The 24,397-nt window shown below is 49.1% G+C and overlaps 1 protein-coding gene across 1 annotated transcript; it reads right to left on the reverse strand.

Moving 5' to 3' along the window:
- Positions 1-20,882: 20,882 nt before the first annotated feature.
- On the reverse strand, positions 20,883-23,747 carry LOC136522877 (AP2-like ethylene-responsive transcription factor AIL5). The gene is made up of 9 exons (XM_066516672.1): positions 23,633-23,747; positions 23,192-23,489; positions 22,786-22,868; positions 22,631-22,639; positions 22,425-22,513; positions 22,241-22,314; positions 21,987-22,037; positions 21,739-21,815; positions 20,883-21,576 (listed from the first exon to the last, which is right to left on the reverse strand). Exons 1-9 carry the CDS (start codon positions 23,745-23,747, stop codon positions 20,975-20,977), a joined length of 1,398 nt encoding a protein of 465 aa, XP_066372769.1. The 3' UTR covers positions 20,883-20,974.
- Between the last annotated feature and the right edge of the window lie 650 nt (positions 23,748-24,397).

Below are 24,397 nucleotides of genomic sequence, written 5' to 3' on the forward strand. Positions count from 1 at the left end.
TTTGACACTTCCAAGGGTGGAGGTGCTGGCGGTGCTGCAACACCGGTTCTTCTTCTCTCGGGCGGGTGGATAGGGATCCCTTCCAAGATCGGGGCATCCTGCCTTCCAGTAGCCAACGTCCTCCGTTTGGCCTTGGTGACAAGATAGGCCACCCGCAGCTGATGAACATGCTGGTCTTCAGCTCCCTTTAGAGCTTCCTCCATGGCAGTCTCTCGGCTCTCAACAGCTGCAGCGCTGGCATGCGCTTCGGCGAGCTGCACCTGGAGCATCCGGTTGAAGATCTCGGCTTCCTCGGCGCACCGAAGGCACGCCCTCAGCTCCAAGGCTTGACGGTCGTACTGCTCATCCAGAGCGAGCAGGTACGTGGTCAAGTGCACCATAGTGGGACTGTCCTCTTGCACATCTCGTCCTTGTAAAGCCTCCATGCGGGCCCTCCATGCCCACCGATTCTTGTCCAAAGGAGGAAAGAACCGCATGGGGGTACGGGCAATGGGTTCTTCATAGATCTGGCAGAGGTACCGCAAGGCTTTGCGGGCCACAACCTGGTAGGTGTCGACAAAGCAAAACCCGGTTGCGGTCACACTCCAGGCTTCAGTGAGGTTGGGGAACTCTTCACTCTTCCCGATGTAGACGGTAACCTCACACCGCTCGATGCCATGCTCCTCATACTCACGGCCCTCATACTCGGGGTGATCATTGACTCCAAGCTTTTGCAGGGTGGCATGCAGGATTCTAGGAAAACCCTCAATGTTCATGCAATAGGTACTAACACAGGCTCCTGCCATCTTTGGCGGTGGTTGCAAGGAAGGCTGAGCGAAAAGCTGGCTCAAAGGAAAAGCTACGCGAGCTAAAGTGCACCGAGTGGTGGTACCAATGGCTAAGTCAGGCTCTACTTATAAAGGCGGAGCGTTCAGTGGTCCTAGCACGGTTCACCAGGGTTCCCGCGCGATATCACTACGGTGGATCGACCAAATTCCACTAGTTTGAGGCGAGCGACGTGCGATGCCATTACTGACTAGTACGACTACAGGGCAAGGGTCCGACAAGAGCGTAGAAAGGGGTACGAAGAGATGTGGGTCACGATCGGTGTGAACCACGGCGAACGTGAAACACGAAGCCATAGTGCAGACCTACTCTAGAACAGGAACAAGTTCATCGTGCACAATACGACACGCGTGACACCTATGGATGACGTATCTACCAGCAATACGACACTAAAATGTATAAACAGGATATGCATGAATGCACGTCCTATACGTCCTTTCACTGTTGCCAACATATAGGGCAACCGTTCTTAGAGTTTTGGCACCTCGTTCTCTTCCTGTAACTAGTCGATACTATCGAACTATGCTCGAGTCAGTGTACCTGCAGAAACTTGATTAATCCTATCTAAGTCAGCAGAGTGCCATCTATCCTGGATACATAACCATAGTAATAGGGCTACTTATATAACTTCGCATATAAACGTCCTAACTTCTTGCAACAATGGGTTGTCAAATTTTAGTTTAGAAAAGGTTTTTGAAGCTTTATTTTCTTATTTATGCTCTGATACCACCTGTGGCAGAACCGCCTAATCTAATGCCTCACAGGAATGCTCGTCTTCCATTAGACACTAAGCACTCGAGGGAGAACACTAAATCACTCAGTTTCGTCGGGCACACCCCAAGGGAGAACCTGAAAATCCACATTTTTGCTATCAGGATCACAAATGAGAGAATAAAGCTTACATCATTCTGAACCATTTCTTACATCACTTTTAATACCACACCAGAGTATAATAATTATTAACATAACAGCGGAATGACATAATATTACCAGAGTTGTAAACAATTTAATTGAACAGCGGAATACAAACATGTGATCAGAGTTACAGCGGAAATAAACCTCTATTAATGACATGATGAAGTATTGATATATAAACTACGCCAACAGATTATTAAACTTCCATTTATAAAAGCATTTGGTGAGAGTTATAAATAACAACTACGATCGCAGCGTAAAGGAAATCCTTGCTGAGCCCACCAGGAGGAATCCACACACAAAGGTCAGCTCTAGCATCCACCTGTCACCTGCAACAGGGGGAATAAAACCCTGAGTACTCAATTGTACTCAGCAAGACTTACCCAATAGGAGAAAAGAAAAGACTCCAAGGATATGCAAAGCTATTTGGCTTGTGGGTTCATTGCATTTGCAGTAAGCATTACTAAACATGCGTCCTTATATTCGATTTTTATTAATAGCCGCACTGGTTCATTAACTAACCATTCTATGTAAGCACCTGTGCTACTTTCAAGCAGGTGGTAAGCAATCAGATTTCCTTTGTCCATCTTCCATCTTTCAGTTCTTACTATGATGCTAAACCGCAGACAAGCCATACCGGATAGCCTGGCAATTCACAAATCAATGCCCCTAGCTGGGTACCCCGAAAACACACACCCCGCTTGTACCCCAGGCACAAGCAGGACCAACCCATCACTCTCCTGTCCCGGGTGTCTAGGTCCCCATCCAAACTGGGACTCCAAGCCCCCGCCCCTGAGTCCCGGACTCAGTGCGGTGCAAGAACCTCCTCCACCAAAATAAACCCTAACAGTCGGTCCGGAAAGAGCCGGATCCGCGACAAGAGAGCAACAAGCTTTCCAAGCGCCCATACACAAGTATGTGCTCGGGATAATAAGTTTGTGACCTGCCTAGAGTCATATGCAACGATCGGTCCTTAACCGACCAGATAGGGAAAAACGGTGTAACCAAGCTATGACCCGCCTCCGCGGCGACACAACTTCTTACACCCACCAATACCCAAACCATATCCCTATCCGGTCACCATTTCCTTCCCACCATTTTCATATTTTCCGAGTGATAGTAATCCAATAATATATTTCCTATCTCTCACGGGTGACAGGCAATCACTCGACTTCTATCGGAGTCCTGTAGCATAGCAATCTACACGATCCTGTCATACTAGTAAGACTTATAGGATCAAGATATATATTGTAACGTCTAGTCCCGACATACATGGCCCAGGCCCACTCTTCCTAGGAGTGGTCCCACCCGCGTAGCAACCCGCTTGAACTTTCGTCCTCGTTTCGTTCAAAACGGTTAACCGAAGGTTACTACGCGTCCCTGGCCCTAGTATTTAAGTCGATCCGGCGAATTCAGAGTTACTAACTGGTTGTGTAGTGTTTTTTCGTGGTGCTACAGTAACCGTGTGAACAGTACCCCGAATTTGGCCTAACCATTTCCGGGTGAACAGTACCCCCGAATTTGGCCGGGCCATGACTGGCTTGGATTGGGCCCACTTTGGCCCATTAGGATGTTACATATATGCAAGTGGGTTTCATTTAACTTCTTAAACTTAATGCACAAATATAATTTAAACTGCAGAAAGTAGGGGTTATGCACCGGGGCTTGCCTGGGTAAGATATATTTAAAAGTTAGTATCTGCATCTTCAGATCATCCACCATCAACTGGATAGAAGCCCATTGCATCATCTCCTGGAGAGAATACCCTTACACCATCTCTGGATTCCCAATCATCCTTCAATTGATCCGTTGATCCATCATCGTACCTATATGATATGCATGCGATGCAATGCAAAGATATAATTAATCAACTGCAATCGTGACTCGTAAAATACGGCGTATGCCTCTCGAGTTAACAGGCTAGTTCTAACGATGACCGTACTAAGGTTACATGTACACGTTGTCGGATAAGGCGTTACTTCCCAAATAGTATTTCAACTATACAAACCCAAGTGCTTTCTTTATTTTATCCTATCGTTAATGTTTACTCAAAGTAGGACATCATTACCTATTTAGCAACTAATTATTTTGGAGCTACAAAAAGTACAGTGAGTAGATAATAATATTAGTAGTTCATTGTCAAATTTTTAGAGTCAACACTATTACCGATTTATCCCGGAAATTCCTACAAGTTCATCTTTTAACAATATTAAGCATTTTAAAATACTTATATAGCTCCCAAAAATATTGCCAAACTTTGTGAACAAAATATACTAACAGATAGAGCATAATTTTAGGAGACTAACAAAACTGGTTTTACCATTTTTGGGTTCCTATACCATTTTATATTAATTTTACAATTTTACCACCGAAACTAATTAGTTAAATGTTTTCTAGAAACAAAAAGGCCGACAGTGGCAAAAACGGCCCGGCGGTGGTGAATAACCGCGCTGGCGGCCTAGGCGCACAGCGCGCGGCCCAAGCGCTAGCAGCGGCCCAGCTAGGCGTTGCGCGGCCCAGCGGCGCGGCAGTGGCATGGCCCAAGCGAAGGCCAGCAGGCTGGGGAGTGAGCGGCCCAGCACACACTCAGTGGCAAGCCGGCCCAGTGCACGGCTTGCCCCAAACCGGCCAAGAAATTTTAACAAAAACATCCTTGCGCTTCGACGAATTTAACCCGTAGCCCTAAGTCCTATTTACTGAGTCACGTATTTTGCAACTAAAACCCTGTATAACATATTGGCTTGGATTTATACCCTTCGTTCACCTTTATCAGCCAAAGGAGTAGAGGAGCGCCGGGACGGGTGCGGCCGGCCCAAATCCCGACCACCAGCACAGCGTGCCTCCCAGCGAGCGCTACGGAGAGGGCGAGCCAGAAGTGGAGCAAGGATCCACGCGGGCACGGCGCACGGAAGGGCGGCTGCCAGGCCGGCGGTGCCACTGCAGGGCGCGACGACCAGCGAAGGTGGCCTGGTAGCAGCGGGGCCGAGGGCGCGGCCAGCGCAGACCAGGGCAGAGCCAAGGAGGTTGCAGGCGTGCTGGGAGTAGGGGGAAGCCGTAGCGGCCTCAGGCGCGCTGAGCTCGCAGAAGCAGCGAGCCACGGGACAACGGTGGAGTAGAGCCGCACGCAAAATGCCAGACGGCCACGGTGGCTCGGAGGGGACCGGGGAGGTGAGGTGTAGGCGCCTAGGCTCGGTGGACCTGACACGCGTCCGGCTAAGTGGTATCGTGGAGGCAGAGCTTACGGCGGCAGCAGCAGCAGGGCGAGCCAGGCGGACGACGTCGGGGTGGCCACGGGGCAAAGCAGCCCAGGCGCGCGCTGTAGGCACGGGGCAGCAGTCCCGAGCGACCGAGGGCGCTCACGCGTGGTGGTGCACTATGGCTCAGACACGATGGAACTACGGGGACGGAAGAGGAAGGGCATGGCTTGGAGAAGGTGGAGGAGGGCCTAGAGGTGCTCACGGCCCACCCAATCGAACTGCAACGGCCGGACGTGGGAGATCGATGGTGGTGGTCGTCACTGCGCACGACGGAGGTGGCGCACACCCGAATAGGGAATGGAGCGGCTACATGGGCTCGGGCGCGGATGGCACCGGGGAAAGCATGACCATAGCTGTCCACATGCCGACAACTTGCGTGCGGTGGAGCTGGAGGCTTGACCAGCAGTGGTCGCGGCGCATGGGGCATCAGCGGCATGTCCACACGGCTCGGGCGTAGCAGGGAGTTGCGCGCGGACCTGGCGAGGCATTGCGGTGGTGGTGGGCTTGGCACGACACTACGGAGCGCAGCCGAGGAGCTCCGCGGGGCTCGGCATGGTGTTGCTCGGCGTAGCCCTGTGCGGTGGCGTGGGCAGCTAGATGAAAACACGTGCGGGAAAGCCGAGGGAGAGGGAGCGCGGCTGCGCCGGGCGCGAGCACGCTGCACGCGAAGGCAGGGGCAACGCCAACAACGGACATGCTGTGGCTGCGAGATGGAGCGGTCCAGCGTGGCCAGGGCCGAGGGGCGCGTGCGCTGAGTAGGGAAAAGGAGGGAGGAGCAGTGCTGGGACTACATCCAATGCGTCCACGGGGAAGAAGGACCTTGCAGCTGCGAAGACAACACTCGCAAGCAGAGAGGGGGAAAAACCGAGGTAGACAAGAATGAGACGCTAGCTTCACTGGCCAAGGCGATGGGGATGCTATCAAATGGGTTGCTTGGCTCGGTACCAAGGCAATCCAGAGACAAGCGAGGACTGAGCGAGTGTAGACAAACATGTTGTCCGGTCGCGTGGAAAAACAATCGAAGACAGACAAGACAAGCGAAGCAGAGTGAGAGCAGCAGCTTTGATTGCTCGACGTGCTAGGCAGCAGCCAGTTGTGGCCAAGGCCCCTCCAAAAGTAGCACGTCAATTGCTCAGCTTGAAGAGCAATTACAGACTTCAGAGGCAGACACAGACAGGACAGCAGAGGCATGGCGCCAGGACACAGGACAGTGCAGCACAGCAGCGTCCAATGATGTTCCTCAACTTATTTAAAAGTTTTTTAAGCACTAAAGAAAAATTAATTAGCACTACTTATGTTGATTCTTCTCAGCCACAAGGGTGAAGTCACAAACGGTTCGTTTATCATTTCATGATCATAAAAAAACTTTAAAATTAGAGAAACTCGTTTTGAAGGTTTTTACTGAGGCCTAAATCGTGGCGCTAAAAAGAATCGTAGCACCAGGGTGTTACAGAGGTGCACAAGCTTGAGGACAAATTCGAGGGGATCGAGCTGCATCACATCCCCTGAAAGGACAACGTGCCGCCGATTTTCTCACAAAATTGGCCAGCAGGTGGGATCCGTCTCCGAGCGGGGTCTTCAACAACGACCTCCACGAGCCGTCTGCCCACATCCTGGAAGGTCCAATCCAGACACACCCTGACACCAACCTGACGCTCGGGGGCTCCGACGCCGATGCCAAACCAATGCTCAGGGGCTCTGAACCCAGTGCCTCCATGACGACGTCGCCCGCCGACATTGCCGTGTTGGCACTCGATCAAACTGACTAGCGAGCGCCGCTACTCGCCTACCACCTCGAGGAAGTTCTCCCACCCGAAAGGACTAAAGCACGGTGGATCGCTCAACACGCCAAGACGTTCATCGCGCTCGGTGACGAACTTTACAAATGAAGTCCATCGAGGGTACTCATGAAGTGCATCCCTACTGACCAAGGGAAACAACTCCTCCTTGAGGTCCATGCCAGAATCTATGGACATCATGCGGCCTCAAGGTCGCTAGTCAGAAAAGCTTTTCACCAAGGTTTTTATTGGCTCACCGCAATACGAGATGCAGAGGAGGTCGTCCGCAGGTGCGTGGGATGCCAATTCTACTCTTAGCATTTGTTGGTGTAGGAGCTCCAAACCATTCCCATCACCTAGTCGTTCGTGGTCTAGGGCCTCGACATGGTAGGACCCCTCAAAAAGGGCCCGGGAAGCTTCACTCACCTGCTCATAGCAATCGACAAGTTCACCAAGTGGATAGAGGCCAAGCCCATCACCAACATCCGCTTGGAGGAGGCAGTCAAGTTCTTCCTCGACATCGTCTACTGGTTCGACGTTCCTAACTATATCATCACTAACCACAGAACTAATTTCACCGAGAAGAAGTTCCTAGACTTCAGTGATGGATGCGGCATCAGGATTGACTAGGCCTCGGTCGGACATCCACGTACTAACGGCCAGGTCGAACGTGCCAATGGCTTGGTCCTCCAAGGACTTAAGCCATGCATCTTCGACCAACTCAACAAGTACATCGGGCGATGGGTTGTAGAGGTCCCAGCAATCCTCTAGAGCCTAAAAAAGACCCCAAACCGGTGCACAGGGTTCACACCTTCTTCCTGGCCTACAGAGCTGAAGCAGTGCTGCCTGCCGACATCGACCAAGGCGCCCCCAAGAGTGAAGGCCTTCGACCATGACCGAGCCACGGAGGCTCAACAAGACATAGTTGACCTACTTGAGGAGGCCCATGAGACGACCGTCATCCGCTCCGCTTGCTACCAGCAAACTCTCCACAGATACCATGAGAGGAAAATCAGAGGAAGGATCCTCGAGGTTGGAGACCTCGTGCTTTGAAGGACCCAATCGACCAAGGAGAAGCACAAACTCTCTCCGCCATGGGAAAGACCCTATACGGTGACCGAAGTGATCCGACCGGGCACCTACCGACTGAAGGACGACAATGGTGACATTTTCTCCAATACTTGGAACATCGAACAGTTATGTCATTTCTTCCCTTAAAAATTTGGTCTTACCATTTTTTCATTCAACATTCGCTCCTACAGAGCACCCTAGCCCGAACACTTTCGGCCCCGGGTCGCTCGGGGGCTCCACGGAGGTGCGGTACCACCTCTCTTCTTGTTTATATCATATGGTAAATACATTTTTACCCAAAAGGGTAGTCTGTTCCTTTAATTATCTTATGTAACTTTGTTTCAACATTTCGACCGATCGCACCACGCCTCTACCTACGGTTACGAGTAGCTGAGCCTCGCGGTCTATGCCCGGGCTCTTAAGGTTGTAGCCTACAGGAGGAACAGGTAGGTGCGAAAAAGAAAGAATAAAAATAAAGCTATGCTAAGGTAAAATAAGGAATAGAAGGGATAAGCTTCCCTGAATGAAGTAATTCATCACAAAATGAAAATTGATGTATTCGTCAAAACAATTGTTCACACGGGGGCTCCCCCACGAACTTAAACTATTACATTTGTTGCTACTTCTACTATGGCCACCCGGCGGCATTGGCTAATGACATGACCAGTGAAGATAAAGGCTGCTCGCCCTCCAATGGGGCAACGCTCAGCTCGGACAGAGCTTTTGACCTGACCTCCACTCCATCCACAGGCTGAGTGACATCTTCTTGATGCACGCCTTCAATCACGCTCGCAAGGGCCCTGCCTGGTTCCACTCCCTTAACTTCGGCGAGCACAACGGGTGCCTCAAGGACGTCATACCCATAGATGCTCAGCAGAAGAACATGGAGCTCCAGACTTTCCCACACAGACAGGGCAGCCTCCAAATAGGAGCGCTGCCTACCGTAGTATGGCTGCCATGGCTGAAGGATGTCTCTGACATCTCATCAAACTTTATGAACTGGCCGACCTAAGCAGCTGCAGGGCGAAACCCCCCATCGGCATGGTCCTAGGCGGCTTCCCCTTTGACAAGGCTCACCAAGGGAAGATCCATCGAAAAGAGTCCACATACGGCTCTATCCCAAAAAAAGGCCTCACAGACGGTGATGAAGCCAGTGACACGTAGCACCCTAGTTGGATTAAGGCACTATAGCTCCAGGCCCAACTCATCAAGGAGCCCACGTAGGATCCAGTGCGCCACTTCCTTTGGTGGAAGTAGCCGCTTCTTGGTGAAGGCGGCTAGCACCACCTTGGGTGGTCTCCAGCTCAACATTGTGCTCTGGATTCACAAACAGATCTGTGAGTTCTCCCCCTCGCTTACCCTCTCTCTCACTTAGGAATCATCATGGCACATAAGCACTCTTGGTGAGAGGGAAGAAGGAGGAGAGGCAGTAGTTGGAGAATAGGCAAAGGATTGCGATGAGAAGCCCTCTCCCTTCCCCTATTTAAAGAGGAGGCATAGCAGTTGAGGAAAGGCGAAAGGATTGGGGCGAGAAACTCTCTCCCTTCCCCCATTCAATGCGGATGGGATATGACGGGATGTGCCCTGACCAATGGGATGCACCCTGCCAGACGGAATGGCGCTTGGTCAGACAGGATGTGGCCTAGGTATGGCCCACCACTATCGCACATCGGGCGCTAGAAAAATGGTGCCAACATGCAAGAGGTCCTTTGCCTTCCTAGGAGGGACTTGGAAAGGCCCAACTATGGGATCTCTGCCCAAGAGAGACCAACGGGCTTCCTGAGTCGATCAGACGGCTCAGGCAAATACCAAGAGATAGGTAAAGAGCAGAGGGACGCCCCATGTGGGCCATGCTGACTCCATCACAAATGACGAGCGTGGATCCTGGTCGGACATATCTAATAGGAGTTCTTCAAACCACGTCACTCGAGTCATCAAGGTAATATTACTAAACCCCACTATTTCTTTATATGATAATTTATTCATCTGCTATCATTCATACATAAATACACGCATTCACACATTCATCCATGCACACATTCATTCATCCCATACATCTGAAGCATCGCATATGCAATTAAATGCATCATAACGCTCTGTATTGCGTCACGAAGCAATAGTTGCCTCATTCAAACATGAGCAACGACTGACCGGGTCTCGAAGACTAGCCCATGAAGGGCTCGAGGCCACCTCGCGTCAAACAGAGCCAAGGGAGAAAATGCAGATGAGCCCTGAGCGGCCCTCACCCAGTCTGCTCCGAAGTAGACAGGGTCATCTTGACCTTCTTGTTCGATCCTAACCTCGAGCCATGCCCATAGAATCTCCATCGAGGGGAGGCCAGCGGGCCACCCGGGTCGGTCTCCGGAATGACCTAAGCATCTATCAGGATGTGGGTTAAGGAGTAGTGGAATGCCACATAAGGGCTATGCTGACCCCGTCACGAACGATGGACCCAGATTTCACTCAAACGTGCTGTTAGCGAGCTCACCGAGTGCATCACTTGAGCTATCGAGGCAAGCAACGTTAGCTCAGCCCCTCTGGTTGTAAAAACTGTGGACGGGGTAACGCACAAAAACTCAAAACAACCCCTACCGAGCCCAATAGGGCTTGGGGCCCAAGACACCCAAACACCTCCAAAACGCCTCGGCACATTCGATGCCTGGATCTGCGACTCTAACTCACCCGATCCCTTGCTGCGCTTAGCGCCTAGATCTGCGACTCCAACTGGCCCAATCCCTCGGCACGTCTGATGCCTGGATCATGACTCTGACTCACATGATCCCTTGTTATGCCCAATGCCTAGATCTGCGACTCTGACCCGCTTGATCCCTCGACACGTCCAAAATGCCTCAGCATGTTCGACGCCTAGATCTGTGACTTCGACTCGCCCGATCCCATGTTGCGCCCAGCTCCTAGATCCCTAACTTCGACCCGCTCGATCCCTCGTTGCGCCCAGTGCATGGATCCACAACTCTGACCTGCTCGATCCCTCGACACCTCCAAAATGCCTCGGCATGTCCGACGCCTGGATCCATGACTCCTACTCGCTCGATCCCTCATTGCACTCAGCGCCTGGATCCATGACTCTGACTCGCTCGATCCTTCGGCACATCCAATGCCTAGATCCATGACTCCAACCCGTCTAATCCCTCATCGCGCCTAGCGCCTGCATCCATGACTCTGACCCACTCGATCCCTCGACACGACCAAAATGCCTCAGCACGTCCGATGCCTGGATCCATGACTCTAGCTCGCCTGATCCCTCATTGCGCCCAGCGCCTGGATCCACGACTCTGACACACTCGATCCCTCGGCACATCCGATGCCTAGATTTGTGACTCTGACTCGCTGACCTAATGCTTGGGTCGGCGAGTCCGTCTTGCCCAATCCCTCGGCTGCCTGACGCCCTGGTTGACGACTCCGTCTCACCTAGTCCCTCGAGATGTGACCAAAACACCTAGGACCACACTCCTAGAAATGATGGGTCAGAAACTAGAAATAGGAAGCTACGCCCACCAAGGTGCACACACTCACGCCCGCTGACAAAACCCCCTAGGCGATTCTGCCCGAATCGCCCGGGGGCTCGGGGGCTACACCCGCGGGTGCACTCGCGCGCACCCACTGTCGAAACAAAAAAATCCTCTGCTGTCAACATGGAAAACCCCCAGATGATTCTACCTGAATTGCCCAGGGGCTCAGGAGCTATTCTCGTGGGTGCGCTCGTGCGCACCTGCTGTCAATACAAAAATCCCCAAGACAATTCTACCCAAAATCGCCTAGGGGCTCGGAGGCTTCTGTCGGGTTCATAAACCCAGGGTCCCTCATGGACCTACTTCCCAGCAAAAGCTCAGCCCAGCAGACAACATTGCGAATGACGCGCAACTCCTAGGCCGGCCCAAAAATCTAACGATAGGCCAGAAGGGCGATCCAATATCTGACCGGAAGGCCTGGCCAAGGAGGAATAATGCCCACTTCTGACTCTGGCCCGCCTCTCCAACCAGAAGGCCTCACTTTTGACTCTAGCTCACTTCTCCAACCAAAAGGCTTGGCCAAACAATGCTTCTAACTCCGACGTGCATCTCCGACTGGGGATACACTGAACCTCTGCTTACAGCTCTTCTCCGACTGGCTTAGTCGGAGCCGACTAGGACTAACCGACCGGGGACACCTGCTCAGTGAGGACCAGGAAACGGACAGAGCAAGTAAAGCAGGACACTCAAGTTAAACCGCAAAACTAAGGACTGTACCCTATACACCTGCAGGACAGTACCGACAGGACATGTCAGAAGGGTGCCCTGCAACCTTTCAAGCATGTCAGAACCCAAGCAGTGTTGTGGGCACCGACGATTTGCCCTACAGTGTTGTGGGCGCTGTCAATTCCCATACCAGGCAAACATAGTAAACCCCCCCCCCCCCCCCCGCATGCCTCTAGGCATCGACAGTGTTGTGGGCGCCGTCATTTGCCATACATGGTGAATATGGTAAAACCTCCCATATGCGTCTGACACAAAATAGTGTTATGGGCGCCTACCATCATCTTGTACGTGATGGCGTGGGCAACAAGACTTAGTAGCATACAAACTCTCACTCTCTCACACACTTGTAAAGATCATCCCCTTCATCTATAAAAGGGGATGTGCTCTCTCCCAATAGGGAGATCAATTGGACGACAACTAAAAACATGCTCCAATGATCTGAACAACCAAGTATTCCAATGAACAACAGATGTTCAAACACTTAGCACATAGCAGAGCTCCTATCACTCTCGGCCCTTTAGACTAGAGTCCGACTAGACCTCTTGCACCCCCATCTTACTCCCTTCTGTTTGTAACCCCACAGCAAACTTTGAGCACCTAGGCTCAAGAATAAAGTCACCGACCGACTCAAACTAGACGTAGGGCACGTTGCCTGAACCAGTATAAACCCTATGTCATTGAGTGCTAGGCCACATCTGATCACAACGTACAATAAAACTATAAATATTTACGTGTTGGTCACTTTCTGCACTAACACCCAGTGTCTCCACCACTATGGATGACCAAGTGCTCGACGACAAAGGTGTTGATGAAGCCACCAGCTTCCCCCATGCTCAGACTATTCCAGTCCCAAGCCACCTTCTCGTCAAACACGACATCGCGTGAGACAAGTACCTTGTCTCCACGTGGGTCATAGAGCCGGTATGCCTTGGTACCCTCCACATAGCCTAGGAACACCATCAGTGTGCTCCTATCCTCCAGCTTGGTGAGGATCGGCTTCGTCTTCCTAACGTGGCTGATGCAGCCGAATGTCCAGAGGAAGGACACGCTCGGCTTGCGCCCATACCAAGCCTCGAACGGCATCTTGCCCTTTAGGGCCTTATGGGAGCGCAGTTGAGGATGAACACCGCTGTGGTCACCGCCTCACCCCAGAACCTTGCCGGCATGCCTTTGGCCTTCATCATGGATCAAGCCATGCCAACCACCATCTGGTTCCATCGCTCCACCATGCCATTCTGTTGTGGCGAGTATGGCATGGTGTGGTGTCGTACCACACCCTGATCCACATAGTACGCAGCGAACTCCACCGAAGTGAATTTGCCACCATGATCAGTCCTCAGTGTGTGGAGCTTCTTGCCGCTCTCAGCCTCCGCGCTCATCTTGAACTTCTTGATCGCCGCCGCCACTTCGTCCTTGCTCGTCAGGAGTTGCAACCACATGTAGCGACTACAATCATCCATGAGCAGGAGGAAGTACCACCGACCATCATTTCTGGCCAGCGTGATCGGCACGTAGAGGTTGCCATGGACGAGCTTGAGAGCATCCTCTGTGCGATACTTGGCCACTTTTGGGAACTATAGCCTCCTCTGCTTCCCGGCCAGGCAGCTATCACACAGGTTGCCTCCGTGCTTGATGTGGGGTAGCCCTTGGACCATCTTCACTAGCTGACCAAGCGAGTCAAAGCTGAGATGTCCGAACAGAGCATGCCACAGCCATGGTTCCTCAGTGTGCCTTGCTGCCAGACACACTGGTTGCTCTACCTTTAGGTTGAGCAGGTACAACCGGTTCTAGGACCTCTTCACCTTGGCGAGAAGTTGCTGCTCCCGGTCCCTGATCCTAAGGACTCTGTCCTTGATCAGTACCTTGCTACCGCGCTCATCTAGCTGGTTAATGCTGATGATGCTTGAACATAGCTACGGGATGTAATATACATCTATTAGCGTGTGGTGCTCCCCGTTCTGGCACCTGAAGATGATGATGTCGCGCCCTCGGATAGCCACCCTTGAGCTGTCACCAAACTTCACCGTACCGGTAACATCGTCGTTGAGCTCGAAGAAGGTTGCCTTGGAGCCCATCATGTGGTTGCTGGCACCAGAGTCCAGATACCACCGCCGCTCCTGCTCGCCGCCCACACGTCTGAGGTGGACTTGGGCACGTGGTTCATCGAGGTTTACAGCCTTCAGGGCCTTCCTAGGTCCTTCCACCGTCATCACCTCTCCCTTCTCCTCGGCCTCGATGTCGTGTAGTGCACAAAACGTCGCCATTAGGATAGTGGCCTCATCATCATCGTTAGCTTGTGCTAGATGAGCCTCAGCCTTCTTCTCCTGCTTGCGATTTGGGCACTCCTATGCCCAATGGCCTATCTTCCCGTAGAGCTGGCAGGCGTTGAGGTCGACCTGCTTCTTCTTCTCCGAAAAAGCCTTGCTACGGCGCTTGCCATCGCCACCACGGTTGGAGGCAGCTACCTCAGAGTTCCTCCGAGCAGCCCACTCCTCCTCTGTCAGCAGCAATTTATCGTTGTCCTTCGTTGCTGTCGCCTGTTCTAGGCACTCATCCTCCACCCACAGACGGTCTATCACATCCTCAATGGTGAGGGTGGATAAGTCCAACATCGTCTCTATGGAGAGAGCGATCTGGATATACTTTGCCGGCACGGAGTGGAGGTACTTGGAGACAGCCTCCTCTTCATCGATGGTGATACCGTGGCTCTTCAGCTTGCTGATGAGCGTCTGCAGGCGGAGGGAGAAGTCCTCCACTGATTCACCATCCTTGAACTTGAGGTTGGCGTACTCCTGCTTCAGAAGCTGAGCCGTCGCCTTCTTTGCGCGGTCGGAACCGACGCGCATCGCCGCAATAGCCTCCCACGCCTCCTTAGTAGAGCTCTTCGCCCACAACGGCTCCATGTACTCTGCCGGTACAGCAGCGAGGATAGCCTCCAACGCTGACATGTCATCTTCTTCATTGTCGGTGCCTTTGTCAACAACATTCCAGAGTCATCGGGCTCTAAGCTTGACCTTCATGGTCACCGACCACTCTCCATAGTTGGTGTGAGTCAGCGTCGGCCAACTGGTGCCGTTGACCTCCTGCACCGTGCGAACAACGACCTCCTGCCGTGGCTGGGCAGCCATAGCAGTGCCGCTGCTGTCGCCCATCTTTGAACTGTGCATCATCGCCAGCGGTTAGTCCGACGACGACGTTTGTACGGCTCTAATACCACTTATTAGCCCGTCGATCTCTGGTAGGGAGACATCTGACCACTCGCTAGTGTTGTCGAGCACACACTAACGATGCCGACCACGAACTGTCGTTGCCGACCATACACTATGGCTAGAGGTAGAAGAAGGGAGGGAGAACAGAGCATACACACACTGCAGAGACATTAGTGTTGACCGGAGCTCTGTATAGGAGATGCCAAATCTGAACTCTCTCTTTACTGAGTTGCAGTGACAAACTATTTATACAACTCTATCAATCTAGTCCTAGTACAGCTGTCATGCTGCTACAGTGACTAGATGTGACATCAGGGCCGACTTTGGTGCCTGCCCCTACTGTGGCTACAGTGCGGCAGGTGAGCCGTTCGGCGCCTGCCCCTGCAGCTGCTACAATGCAACAGCAGGGAGACCTTTTCGGCGCCGCCTTCACCTGCTGCGCATTCACACAAGAGATGCAGAAGATTATCTAACCGGTAGCAAGTGCATTTCACTTGAACCCTGTAGTAACTGCTAAATTCTCTGTTTGATCCATGTAACTTTTCTTAGGCGAATATTTCTTGTAGTCTCCACTTCTATTTCAGATGTATAGCATGTCTATGTAGTGTAGTTTGTTTTATGCTTAACCACATGAGCTGCAGAGCATCCCGAAATGTGCAGAGAAACTTGACCAAACTATAATGGTGTAAATTACCTTTCTTACTTTCTCACATTATGATGTAATATTTACATCACTTGATAATTATACTTCTTACTGTCCCTCAAAAAAATAATACTTCTTACTTTAGCACATTACGTTGTTGGTACAATTATCTAAGGCACTGTTTGCATTTCATGAATCAATTACTCTCATAAGTCTAGGATTCGGGTGAGAGATGTGAAACTACGAACCAACATCTTTTTTTGACACCTCAACTGATAATATGTTATATCTGAATCAACTAAAGTCATTAGCTTCAAACTGATCTACATATCTTTTCTTCAAAAGAGTCTAAAATGTCTCTCAGCATGCTGCTTTGTTTTTCATTAGACCATCACCATCTTTCTTATGGTTCCTTGTCTACTAACTAGTTTATTGTTATTCTGAATGTACATAAACCGTATCAATTAATGTTTATCAGACATATGCCCTAGAGAACATTTCACCGTATGTGATCAAATCACTGATGCAGGCCTGTTGTCAACCAATGTGCACATACGCAGGCTTCAATATTCACATATCATGGGCTCATGGATCAACTGTTCACCTTTTACTTGCATTAAAAAAACACTGTTACTCACCAGATTCAATATCAGTCTTTCGGGATGTCATTCCTGATTTTCCACAAAATGACTAGACTATCTATCAATCAAAATGATATTTTCATTCGATGCAGAAAGTGAACTAAGCCCCATAGAGTCATGCTTTGAACTGCCTATACTAATCATACTTGTGTCAACATATGTGTCATTTAAGTTCCATGCCTTCAATGCCACCCATTGTCTTTCTTTTGCATATATATAGAGACCCCCCACCGTGCACACACAGAGTTATATACTAGATTCATTCATAGTAGTTAAGTAAAATGCAGGATTTTCATTATTCGTCATATAACTCATCCGCTAATGTATATTTCTTCTTAGCGCTGCTACCCATGTATAATCATAGTGCTGTTATGATAAAAGGCATAAGTTTTTTTTTTAAAATAAATAGTGAAGCCGGCATTATGCAAGAATGGGTCAGCTTACCACGGCATTTCGGTATGGATAAGTTTATTTTGGCAAAACTACTAAAGGATGACCTACAGTTGTCTTCTATTGGAACCATTCAACAAGATCATTAGTATTGTTTTTAACATTCACTAAGCAACCTGTCATGCATCTCTCAAGGAAATTGTGCATGGAGCTTAAACAGTATATCTTTGATCTACTAAATTTTAGGCTGCATAATGACCATTTTCTCTTCTAAGATGTGTACGGCATGCTGCATCATTAATATCAAATCAAGCAGCATACTCTTTGTCTGAGATTCTTCTAGCGAACCCAATTTTATAGTTTATTAGGTGCTTAATCAATTATAATATTTTTTATAAGGCATGCCGTGGTCCATGATTAAGGAATGTGTATCATTCGCTCACTTTGTGGTCCCAGAATGGAAAGGTAACACCAGCATACTAATGGGCCTCGTTATATTAGTTGTCAGTTGGTTTGGAAGTGCATTTTGTTTGGATTCTCTTGTGCACAATAAGGAGTTTTGACTGTTTTTACTTCCGCAGAACGTGGCTGTTCTCCTGGTTATATTATATATATGCAATCTGCTATCAATTCATAAACAATTTTCCTGATCCTCCATTGTAAGTACACGATGGATCCATAGACAAACAAACTAATAGGCTTCCATCATTTAAACTCGCATTATTTTTTCTTGTGAACTACAGATGAAAAATGAAGCAACAGACACTGAGCACACTAAGGGTCCGTTTGGTTGGGCTTTTGGCTTTGGTTTTTGGCCCCAAAAGCCAAAAGCCCAACCAAAGGGCTGCTTTTGGAGGCTGTTTTTTTAGAAGCAGCTGCTTTTCCGTAGTACATTTTTTAAAGCTGGTTTGACCCTGCTTTTGGCTTTTGGCTTTCTGCTTTTCGAAATTGGTGGAATAAAAAGCTCTTCCATAGTTGTTTCAAGAGAGATAAAGATAGAAGGTATATTTTATATTTGTTTAACCAAACAGCTTTCAGCTTTTCTACAGCTCATAGCCCACAGCAGCTTTCCCACAGCTCACAGTCCACAGTAGCTTTTTTTCACAGCCACAGCTCAACCAAACACACCGTACCCTAACACGGCAATTCAGCTTTTTCAATCTCCTACTATGAGCCTTTTGCTACAGCCTGTATGATGGTTGGATAGCAACTCAAAGTCTCAAATGAAATGCTAGCCCGACATAACTTCCAAATGTGGAAGATGACAAAAAAGGGGCAACGAAACAACTATTTCTAAAACCAAGGAAAAGGCTCCCATATACTAGCAAAGGAAGCACCTTTTACAGTGCCGTATTTGACTATGGCCCACGTTAGCAATCATCTTTTTTTCCTTAACTAAAAGGGTTCAGCATCTGCCTTAATTTATGGAGTGTGGAACACAAAAGCTTTTTCCCTCATGAGAGAATCTTCAGGGCGTGAGTCTGTAATGTTGAAAAAGACATCATAAAGTATATTTTATCAATAACCATAATTTTTGTCTTGTTGCTTGTTGCCAGTTGGTCAAACTTAGTTTTTCATAAACAACGAAAGGTCTTGTTTCCATATATTTGTCGCAGAAAAGGCTGAAGAATAGCATGTAACACATCGTGTGAAAAGTGAAATATTTAATACCTTTTGAGTTTCACTGTTTTATACTCATTTGTCGACTGCTGGTAGCTACCTAGGACTAACAATATCAACAAACACAAGCAATCAATTTGAATAAATAATAGCTCTGTTTTCTTTTAGCTATCCTATAAAACACTTTGGTCCACACTATCTCATTTCATCAACTCATCGTTGATACAATTCTCCATGACTCCTTGTAACGGGTGCCTAGGTGTGGTTGTTACAAACTATATTTAGCCCTTTGGATTTACGCCGGCACTATAAATAATTCTGTGCACCATTGCAAGTTGTAGCGCACACCAGTATGGGCGGTGGAGAATTACTAGTATAATCTGATTCACTTCTACACTTGCCAAGAACTTGCAGTAAATTTCCTTTTCTTCAGCTCTACTTTACCTCTGTTTGAAGTATGCTATGTAGCTAGTCAATGGGTTGTCTTGTTTGTCTCTGTCCATGATGGAAAGAGCTGTTGTGTCTAGTTAACTAAGAGAGATAGGCTAGGATCTGTGTGAGAGAGAGGGGACAAGCACAGAAAGGAAAAACTGCAGCCATGCGTGAAGCCGCTAGCGTGGTTTCCAGTTCATTGATAGTTGTGAGCAAGATGGTTTGGTCCAATGGGGGCAAAGGTGAAACAAGGACCAACTGTTCGTACATGTAGTTTGATACACACTGCCTCATTTTTTGACTGGTCAACTGCTTAGAGAGGGACAGAGAGGTAATCTGTACCCTGTGTTGCGTCTTCATGCAACAGACACCTTCCAGCAAGCTTATCAAAAGGAGCGAATTAAGTAGTTTAGGCCCCTCACAGACTAGTTAGTCTACAAATGTGTGCAATCCCAGTGAGAATCTTGAAGACTAGCTAGAGTTGGCAGCTTAAGTTTTGGAGTGCTTGTCCTTGATCCCATGTGGAGCTTTTCACTTTATTCTCCATGTTTTGATTGCTGTAAAAAAAATTACAGTGGAAACTAACGAGATGACCAGCCTTAATCTCCTGACTCCTGCAACTTCGACTTAGTGTTGTTGTGCTTTAAGCATTTTGGTCAAAAGGGTTAATGGAATAACAGTATAACACACATGAAATTTGTGTCTTCGACCTTACATTTTGATATGAAACTCTGAAAGTTCTGTTCTGCTATCATATAGAGTTGGGCTGTTATTTGTTAGTCATGAACCGTGATATTGTGCCAGACTCTTATCAACTGCTCCCTCAGTTTGACATATTTTGTTCTTTGATTGGCTAATAATCTCTTTGTTAATACATGAGTTTTTTTTTGGCACAAATTGATGTTATTACATTTGAATCGAAAAATACTTATGAATATGATTTTGTTATTACATGATTTTGTAATTTCGAACGAAGGGAGTGCTCCTTACTACATTTTCATAAATTCTGAACGTTTTACAGCTGATTTGGATTGTTGTTTTATACTATATATATACAATAACGTGCCATACTTCTGCAGATTTATGTGTTGCAAGTTGTAACCTACAACCATCTAGGCACATTTAAGTAGAATGCAACATGCATGGCATTACCTGGTGCAACTAGTTGAGAATAAATTATAACATGCACGTGAATTTTACTGCCTATGCACATTTTATACGTCAGAATTGGATAAGAATAAGTCTGAGGCATGTCCTTTGATGCTTAGCTATTTGTTACCATATCTATCAGATAAGAGCAGATGCCCTTGACAATCTAGATAGTTATCCTGATTCTATGGCTTTTTTTTTTTTTTGCTTAATTCTGATTATGTAGTGCATTCTCTGCAATCATTGCTATTGCTGTGTGGGAAAATAATTTGTCATCATTAGCCATTGTGGATTTTTTTTCTTTTCATTAATCCTTTCTCAGTTCTGTGTAGGTACGTACATCAAAGGAACTGCAAAAATCTGAATGCACTGATTCATTTGTCCCCCAAAGTATATATGTTCTTTTTGTCTCATAACATCCTTACTGTTATTCAGCCGGCAAATTTTAAATGCTTTCATTCATGGATACTGCTATAATATTTCTGGAATGCACATACTGTTTTTGACCAAATATAGTGGTGTTCGCTGGTCTGACTGGTTCAGCCAGCCGGCTGGACCCCCTCACGAGTTACTGTTCACCAAACCAGCAGCTTGAATTAGAATTTAGAAGTGCTGATGGTACATGACCTCCCTGCTACAGTATAAGTCAGGAAATATCATGATACCAGAAGGATGCACCCCATCCATACATGGGCATATGTAGCAGCCAAAATTGTGATCAGTTCAATCGTCAGTCCTAGCTTCCTAGGCCTATCACCTGATTTCAGCTAGCTAGCTTGTCAGTGCACCTACTCCATCCCGAACAGGTAGTTGTAGTACTGGGGAGCCGTGCTGGTGCTACTGGTAACCCAGGTTCCATTGTTGCCGGTGGAGCCCTCGTAGCCAGCTGATCCAGAAACCATAGCAGCAGCATAAGGAATGTTACTGGCATAGCCGTTGCCCTGCTTGCTGCTGCTGCTGTCTTGCTGCCCCATTGCACCAGTGGTGGCTCCCCACATGACGCCGCTGCCGGTGTTGCTGCTGCTGTGGCTGCTGGTGCCCATCGTGAAGTCCACGTTCACGCCGGAGCCGTAAGCCTCGTAAGCAGCAGCCGGAAGCTGCTGTTGCTGCTGCTGGTAGTGCAGGGCGAGCAGAGACCAGTAGTCCTTCTCGGACGGCGGCATGCCCTGTGACGCGGCAGCCCCGGCGATTATTGCAGCAGCGCTCCCTGGCTGCAGCGAGTCCAATGGGAACTTGGAGGCGCGCCCGGTCGCTCCGCCCCCGACCGGGAGGTCACTGTTGAGGATGCTGTCGACGTCGTAGCGGCTCATGTCGAAGTTGGTCACGGTGTTGAGGCCGCGGAACTTGATCGCAGCAATGTCGTACGCCTCCGCTGCCTCCTCCTGAGTACCTGTGGTGCAGAAAAACCAATCAGAATATGGGTCATGTTTTGTCAGCCATCTCAGTGGCTTTGGTTCTCATGAATCAACTAAAAAATCAGCTCGTGTACAGTGGCTTTATTTGGTTCTTATAAGGATTTTTCAAATCCAGCATTTCAGTGAAGAACACTTACTGAACGTGCCCAAGTAGAGGTCCTTGTTTCCGGCCACCCTGCCGATCCTCGCCTGCCACCGGCCATGCTGATGATGCCTGTCAGACGTACATAAACAATCCCACTGTTACAAAGATTTGACCAGAATGCACTGCTACCATTGTTCAAACTGCAAATTATGTTCAGAAGACTCGTGCATTTTTCTTCTTTCGCCGTGCTCGCTCATTAGTCATTAGTCACTACCATGAATCATGCATGAAAGATCTAACCTTGTGACTCCTCTGTAGATGGAGGCGCCTCGTGAGAAGCCGCTGCTCTTCCTGACAAAAGGGTATGAACGAGCACACAGAAGGTCAGGTCAACATGTGAGAGCAAGCAAAGCAGCAGGGGCAGGCAGGCACTGGCACATGCGACTGTGCGTGCATGCACGCGTACGGCAAGGTGTGTACGTGGAAAAGGATGCGCATCGGTGAGCCCTGTGCCACGCATGTGAGTGACTTGGGGCGGGGACGCTGCTGCTCACCTGCGCAACGACGCGATGAACTCCTGCCGCGTCATCGACTTCATCTCCTCCAGCTCCTTCTCGTAGTTGGACACCTACCATGGATCATTCAGGGTACGTACGTGCGCACGCCTCATTAGCAATCTCGGCATGCATGCGTTAAGAATAGCAATGTGTTACCGAGATTGATGACTCGAGTTCTTACCGGGAAGTTGGTCGTGGTTGTAGCACCCCAGTACTTGAGTGCGGCGAGGTCATAAGCTCTAGCAGCCTTCTCCTCCTTATCATAGCCTCCTACATTTTTTCCCCCATTTCCACAGTTAGTTTCAAAAAAGACCTTTTGATTTGATGATGTTGATTTAAATGTAAGTGTCCAATTGAAGCTGAAACTGGGTGTCGAAGTTGACGAACCTAAGTAGACTGATGAAGTGTAGCACCAACGCACCACCAAGAGAAAGTTGCAAGAAATAAAGGAGAAATCATATATGTTAGTGATCGGAGTATGCATATATGTCTTTTGCAGGTTTCTTGGATCAGTGACAAGTCTGTGACATGCACGCATATACCTTGGCGGCCTTTGCGGCTCTGGCCTTCCCGGCGGCAGCTGTTGTCCCACAGGTGCGCCTCATATCTCCCTGTCCACCGGTGCCTGAGGCATTCCCCAAGATATGTAAAAAACAGATTATTAACACAAACTTGAATCCAAATGACATGGAATTAATAACGACTTGTTGAGTCCAACACCATTAAATCAATAACAAGAAGTTGAACAAATGTGTTGCTAGATGCTTTATTAGTCAAATACTAGTCTTCATCCCATCGCCATATATGAATGTCAAGTAAAAGTAGCGCAGCTCTCATAGACTCATAAGAAGTCCTACTTGAACTAGGTATATAGTTCATCAAGCTTGGGCTGAAGAACCCGAGATGCATGAGCATGCATGCGTGTGGTGTGGATCGGACGTCGCCTACCTGGTGACACCACGGTAGATTGATGTGCGCTGCCCGAACGTCTCGGCGGGACGCCTCGCCTGGTCGTTCTCCGTCACGTCCGTCGACATCCCGGCCACGGTCACCGCGCCGGGGTTCTCCACCGTCCCAGGAGCCGGGTAGTGGCGCAAGAACCCGGCTGTGATGCTGCCCAGCTCGCCGCAGACAAGCTGGTGATCCTCTGCATCCGCCACTGGCGGTGGGGCGCCCGTGCCACCGACGCCGCCGAGGAAGTCCTCCACCATCTTCGGGGACTCCTCCACTGCACCCTGCTCGTCTCCTACTTGTATAATAACGAACATGGAGAAGACGATCACCGATGAGTAATATAGTGACAAATGAAAGATCCAGTAGTGCACTCAGCATGCATGTCGAGCTTCTTAGTACTCAAGGCATTAGTAGTACTAGTAGTAGTAGTCTTACCGAGTGGAGTAGCGGAGGAGTTGGAGAAGGCCTCAAGAAGGCCATGGTGGTAGTTGTTGGAGAGGGAGAAGGAGAGACAATGGTGGGGATAAGTTGAGCTCATGTCCATGTCCATGGAGATGGAGGTCGATCTGCTGCCTTGTTGACCAGTGAATGAACCTATGATAGAAGGTGCGGTGCAACCGTGCAAGGGAATGTGATGAGCTACAGATGTTGATGTAGACCTGTGTTGTGTGCTTGCTTAGGAGAAGAATGTGAGAATACTATGAGCACTAGTATATATAGACTTGTGTACAGAAGTTGAATGTGTTGTGTTGTGTTGCACTGTAGCCCCAGCCCCCAGCTGTCCTGTTTAAAATGCAGTCATTGCATTTGAGAACGGAGACGACGCTGGAATACGGCCAAAACTTGAGAGGAGAGAGAGGAGGGACGGAGAGAGAAAGAGAGAGAGAGAGAGAGAGAGAGAGAGCACAAGAGCCAAGAAGAGTTGGAGTAATTAAAGCATGTGATTTAGGGATAAGAGCAAAGAGCGAATAGTTTAAGGGGCAGCCTGGTTTTGAGAATCAAAAGACGGGGAGATGTGTGAGTAGTACTGGGCGACAACGTGGAGGTGTTCCATGGGGCCGTATGGGCGGTCTCCTTGACCGAAATGGAGGCCGCTGTTCCCCCGCATGCAGCCCTAGCTAGCTGCCTTTTTGTTTGCCCTCTACGCAAAACCCTCGAGTGGTGCAGTACAGCAGTAGGACTAGGACTAGAGATGATCTG

Source organism: Miscanthus floridulus, chromosome 18 (genome assembly GCF_019320115.1).
Source record: "Miscanthus floridulus cultivar M001 chromosome 18, ASM1932011v1, whole genome shotgun sequence".
Classification (NCBI taxonomy): Eukaryota; Viridiplantae; Streptophyta; class Magnoliopsida; order Poales; family Poaceae; genus Miscanthus; species Miscanthus floridulus.